The sequence below is a fragment of the Hirundo rustica genome, chromosome 3 (genome assembly GCF_015227805.2).
Source record: "Hirundo rustica isolate bHirRus1 chromosome 3, bHirRus1.pri.v3, whole genome shotgun sequence".
NCBI lineage: Eukaryota > Metazoa > Chordata > Aves > Passeriformes > Hirundinidae > Hirundo > Hirundo rustica.
In genome coordinates, this window is record NC_053452.1 from 111,182,167 (window position 1) to 111,188,166 (window position 6,000).

At 48.1% G+C, this 6,000-nt stretch overlaps 1 protein-coding gene across 1 annotated transcript in view; it reads right to left on the minus strand.

Annotated features, from left to right (window-relative positions):
- CD2AP (CD2 associated protein) overlaps positions 1-3,685 on the minus strand; it is a 77,513-nt gene extending 73,828 nt beyond the window's left edge. The window contains exon 1 of the mRNA XM_040059763.2: positions 3,556-3,685. Within this exon, the coding sequence (XP_039915697.1) occupies positions 3,556-3,559 (4 nt within the window). The 5' untranslated portion in view covers positions 3,560-3,685. The remainder of the gene's footprint in view (positions 1-3,555) is intronic.
- Between the last annotated feature and the right edge of the window lie 2,315 nt (positions 3,686-6,000).

Consider the following 6,000-nt stretch of genomic DNA (forward strand, 5'->3'; position numbering starts at 1 on the left):
GTCAGGACTCTCAGCACAGCAGTTCTTATATTCTCGAGGGAAAAAAAGGAGAAAGAAAAGAGAAAAAAAAAAAAAAAAAGCAAGAGCTGAGCTGACAGAATCTTTAGCACCCTCTGACGTGATTTCTGCTCTGTCTTGACCCAAAGTCAGGATACATCAACTTTTCCAAGTTACTGTAATTTGGTTTCCCAGCAGCTTAGGCACATAACTTCCAGAGTCAATTTTACATCACTCTCCCTTCTGGTTTTGTCTACGATAAAGAAAATGGCACTAAGAAACCACTTTGCTGACCACCACAAGTACAGCTGGTCAACATCAGGTTCATCAAGTACCTGAGTACAGAAGGGTTTAACAACTTGAACTTCTGATTGTCATACAATAAAGTCTGACTGAAGCTCAAGTGCAGATCCCCTTACATATTTCTTGGAAAAAATACCAGCAGCAGGACTCTTCATCTATCTTATCCCATTTGCTTGGGGATATATGGAGTAGATTTTTGGTTTTGTTTTGGTTTTTTTCTGGGGGGGTGTTATTCTGTGAGGGGTTTTTGAATTGAAGAACAAATCCTGAAGCAATGCTCTAACAGATTCTTGGAATACTACTGGTGAATACTGAAAGTGCCACTGTCTCCAGGACAATATGTTAAAAGTATTAAGTCAGCTTACAAAAACCTTCCAGATTGTTTTTTGTTGCCAACATGAAGTTAGCAAAAGGCTTCAACGAAGTTTAATGTTCAATGAACTTACTCTGTAGATCAAATAGATTTATACTTATTCTGTTGGCAAAGAAGAAGTGTACCTGGCTTCTTAAAGTATTCCAAAATCACAAATTTTTCTGAAGATCACATGTAGCAAATTCAAATATACTAACCATGGGAACCATAAATCAAAATCTGCACAGATTTTTGGAAATAAAAAAGATGGAGAGGATGCATATAGCTAAGATACTGACAGAGAGTCAGTAGACTGCAGAATTCTACTGTGGAAATTTATCAGCTGCTGCTGGAATATTTCCTTCTTAGTTATAAAGCCGCATCTCTCCAAGTTAATATCAACCAAAGACAGCAGAAGACAATTCAATCAAAGTCTTTTCCACCTAGAACATCTGAATACATTTTTTTCCCTTTAATCTGTTTATCAAGCTGCTTCTAGAGTCATACACACAGGATAAATCTAGTGCAGAAGGCAGAGAATTATAATGACAGGACTCAAGGGTGTCACTGTCACTTTATCAATAACTTTATATGGTCTCGTGTGCACCGCCTCTGACCACATCCCCCCCCCCCATCCTTCAGACATCTGAATGACATGTGCTCCTAAAACATTAACTTCCAGCTACCAGAGGAACATGAAAGAACTTGTTTCTATCAGAGGAACATGAAAGAACTTGTTTCCAAGGCATTCTGTACTTCTGCCCTTCTCCTTTTGGTTCCTCCAGAGTCATATTGGCCGGTTCTTACTTCTCCACAAACCTCAGAAATCCTTGAGTTCATCAAAGATACCTCAACACTCCACTCTAAGCCACCTCTTATATATAAAATCCCTTCTGCAAGCTGATATAAAAGACAATCTCTTATCAAGGAGCCAGCTCTACCATGATGCCAGAAATAAAATAATCAACTAATGACTTCTCAAGGTAAACTGTGAGGCAACTAGTGAGCGCAGAGCAAGCTACAGTTACTTCCTTTTCCACTCTTAGTTTTAGTGATGTTTTATTGTACATTCCTCCCCCTTTTTGATCACAAGAAAGAAATACTTGGAAATCTGAATAAAGGACAACACCTCCAGAGAAAACCTGTTTAAAAGGCTCTGGGATTGTTATACAATCCTCTCTAGAGCTTGGCCACCAACCTGGCAGGAACTGCTCTGTAACTGCACATACACACAAATTGTTATGGCAAAAAATAACCCACACAACAGCAACAGTCAACGCAGTATGTGAACCCACTCAGTTCAGTCATATCTAGAATAGCGATAACATGCTCCTCACATGGTCATCAGAAGAGTATTTCCTTTAGAAAAAGAAACTTAAGCACAAAAATACATAAAACCATGTTGCAGAACATAAAACCATGTCACAGAACAATCATATACAATCATGAACCACACTCAGCCTTTATACAGTATTCCTAACTATACTAATGGAGTATACTAAGGATTTTAGTAACCCAAACCTACCATATGTCAATTCTGAGCTATTTCTCATTTCAGCATTACAGCCTGAGTTCAATATATTTAATTAGCACACTAAGCCTTTACGCTTTAGGAACTGCCATCACAGGCCCCTACAATGACCTGGGCAGACATTCCTCACTTGCAAATAAAACAATGAAGCCCGAAAAGAAATGAAGAGCAAGTCTTACCTATTCTGAATAATCACAAAAAAACATCAAAAAGTGACATGCTTGGTTTCTACCAGAATTTAAAACACTAATTTCATTTCATATTTTCATATTTCATTTTAACTGTGCTTTGACCTCATAAGACAACTTTTGCTGAGATAAACACACTGAAAGCAGATCTTGATAATCAGCAGAACACCAGTCAGGAGGAGACCGTCTCGCTTCACTAACTGCACGTTTGATCTGCACACCGTGCACTTCTTCATTTCTATGCACAACGGGGAGGCAGAAAAGCTATCCAAAACCCAGGTATCCTTCCACTTCAAAAGCTTTACTCCCGTTCTGATGGAGCATGTTTGCACACAGGGCACTGAAGCCACTGCCACCCGCGCCCCTGCACACACCCTCCACGAGCACACCGGTGTTACACAGCACAGCGGGGCAGTGAAGAGGTATCAGATACAAAGGGACCCGCGCGCCGTTATGGACTCCAGTGGAAGTCCAAAGTCTCTATAAAGGGGAAGTTGCTATAAGCAAAGAGGGCTCTAAAGAGTGGTGCTTAAGTTACTCGTTCATACTTCCCTATGCCGACGCTTACATTAAAAACCAGACCCATCACAACCGACTGTTTCCAGTGTGAACCTGAACTGGCACATCCTGAACACAGGAACACTCCCAGTGGTTCTACATTCGCTCCCTTTAAAATACAGCGAGTGCTTCTCGCCTTGGTGGGGAAATGGGGGAAGGCGCAGCTCAAATTGACACCGAGTGGGAAAAAAAAAAAAAAAAAAAAAAAAAAAAAAAAAAAAAAAGCGAAAGGGCTCGATTTAACCATAAAAACTTTTATGCTTCATCAAGCCACTCCCTCCAAGCAGCACCGGGCACTGCTGTACATCTCGCTTTCCCCACCGAAACCCACGGAACGCCCCGCGTCTCCTCCCAGCCCGGCCCCCCTCGCAGCCCCCGGGAGCGGGCGGGACAGAGCGGCCCCGGCCTCACCCAGGAGGGAGCGCTCACCGAACACCTGCCGCACTCGCCGGCCCGGCAGCTCCTCCAGCAGCCCCCGGATATCGGCACCGCTCCCGCCCCGCGAACCTCGCGGGCTGCCCCAGGCCCCGCGGGTCCGCGCCCTCCCGCAGACAAAGGGCGAAGAAGGCGCCCCCGAAGAAGCGGGAAGAGGGGGCCGGTCCCGCCGCACTCCCCGTCGCGCTCACCCATGCTGCGCCCGCCCGCCCAGGCTCGGCGGAGCGGCTCCGGGTCCCACCGACGCGTTCAAGCCGGGCACTGCGGCTCCATCCGTGGCGCTACGGGCGTGGAAGGGGCAGCTCCGAGCCGCGGGCGGCCCGGCGGAGAGGGACCGCTCGCCCGTCCCGTCCCGCCGCTCCCGCTGCCGCCTCCGCCGAGCTCCGGCACCGGCGGCTCCGCCCCGCCCACGGCGGGGGGCGCCAAGTCCCGCGAGAGCCGCGCGCCGCCACCGCCCCCACGCCGTTGCCAGGCGGGGGTGACGTCACCACCGCGGCCCCGCCCCGCGCGGGAAACCCGCCCCGCCCCCGGGACCGCCCCTCAGAGCAGGGACCACCCCCCCGGCACCGCCCTCTCGTCACACCCTCATCAGCCCCCCGGCGGGCCTCCGTCCCCGCCCTCATCAACCACCCTTCTCGTAACCCCCTCACAGCTCCCTCATCACTCCCCAGTCAGGCTCCTCACAGCTCTCCCATAACCTCCTCACAGCACTCTCATAACGCACTCAAAGCCGCTTCATCACTCCCCTCATCCCTCCCTTCACATGCCTCATAGTCTCCTTCACACAATCACAGAATAGGTCAGGTCGGAAGGCACCACAGTGGTTCTCTCCCTGCTCAGGCAGAATTACTCAGACCACATGGCATGGGATTGTGTCCAGACAGTTCTGGAATATCTCCACTGAGGGAGACTCCACACTGTCTCTGGGCAATCTGTTCAGTGCTTGGTCACTGCACAGTAAAGAAGTTCTTCCTCATGTTCTGGTGGAACTTGCTGGGCATCAGTTCCTGCCTGTTCCTCTTGTGATAAACATTAACTATTTTTTGTTCACTGAAGATCAAATAACTCAAGATAACAAGAAGTTACTATGTCACTATCTAAGCTGATAGGCAAACAGACCCTTGCTCATTCCTTCTCTACTTGCTTAATCAGCTTTAAGTTTCAGGAATTCCAGCTTACAACTACAGCCTTCATCTCTGCGACCACCGAGGGACAGAAAGAGACCCTCCCAGCAACACGTCACACATACATCATCGGAGGAAAGAAGCAAGATAAAAGCAAGACTGAAAAATCTACCAATTCACGGCAGTTGGTGGAGCGAGACTCCCCTGCCGTCCAGCGCTGTATTTGCCTTTGCTTTGCCTGCTGTAATGTAATAAATTCCTATTGGAACTTTTCTTCGTGTTCATAGTCTATTACAATTTGGTGCCGTGACTCGGATCCACCTGTGAGATAGGACTTTTGGTTCTGCCTGGGGGGCGCCCCGCCGATCAGTCGGCGGCCCAGGTAGACCCGATTCCTGTCTCGGTTGGACCGACGAACCTAAATTCAAAGCATTAGGCAAAGGAAGCCGGCAGACCCTATAAACTTTGTGCACAAAGGTCCGGACGAAGACGCAAGACGCGTGAGTATCTGTGTGGAAGATTCCGTTCGGTCTGGGTCGGGTATCCTGGAGTGCTGCGAGTGTGTGTGTGAGTGAGAGGAGAACCGGCAGCTCGGATTTTCCAAGTGATTGTGGACCCTCAGTAGTGCGGTTCTCATTGCCCGAGAGGGCGTGAGCCACGAACAAGGGGAAGCGAGTGATTTCCGCACCACGCTTGTGTGAGGGCACTCCAGAAGATGGGACAGGGGAAGAGCAGGCCCTCTACTCCCATAAAACAGATAGCCCACTGGGGTTCATATTAGACAATTAGAAACATTACCCTAACACAGGGGGTAAAGATAAAGCTAAAATGATCCATTATTGTGTAGTAGTATAGGGTGGAAAGGAGATTTCCTGGAATATTTTTTTGCCTATTTTTAGATCATCAGAAGATTGGGTGAGGCAAAAACTCAACTTGTGAGTAAACACTAAAATTCCTGTTAGTCAGGAAGAAAGTGAATATGCTAATGTATGGGTTACAAGACCTGGGGGTGAAGTGCTCCTGTTTCCCCTCAAAGAGGGAGGACGAAAGAAAGACAGGAGTAAAGAGGAAGAAGCCTTACTAATCCCACCTCCTTACATACCCCCTCAGAACCCCCAGATTCCGGATACACCTCCAATGGAGCCTCATGAAGCAGGGAGTAATCCCGAGCCCCCCGAGGAAGTGCAGGGACCCATAACCCGAGGTCGGGCTAGACAGCATAACCTATATCCCCTAAGAGAAATGCCTGTGGGGGGGGGCCAGGGACCTCACCCAGCGATAGGGTTTGTTTCAGTACCTTTGAGTTCTAGGGATGTTCAGGAATTTAAGAGGGAGATGGGGAGCCTCCTGGAAGATCCTTTGGGGGTGGCCGAGAGACTGGACCAATTTTTGGGACCCAGTATTTATACTTGGAGTGAGTTGCAAGCCATATTGAATATTCTCTTCACGGCCGAGGAAAGAAATATGATTAGACGAGCGGGGATGCGGCTATGGGATTCGCAACATGCACAA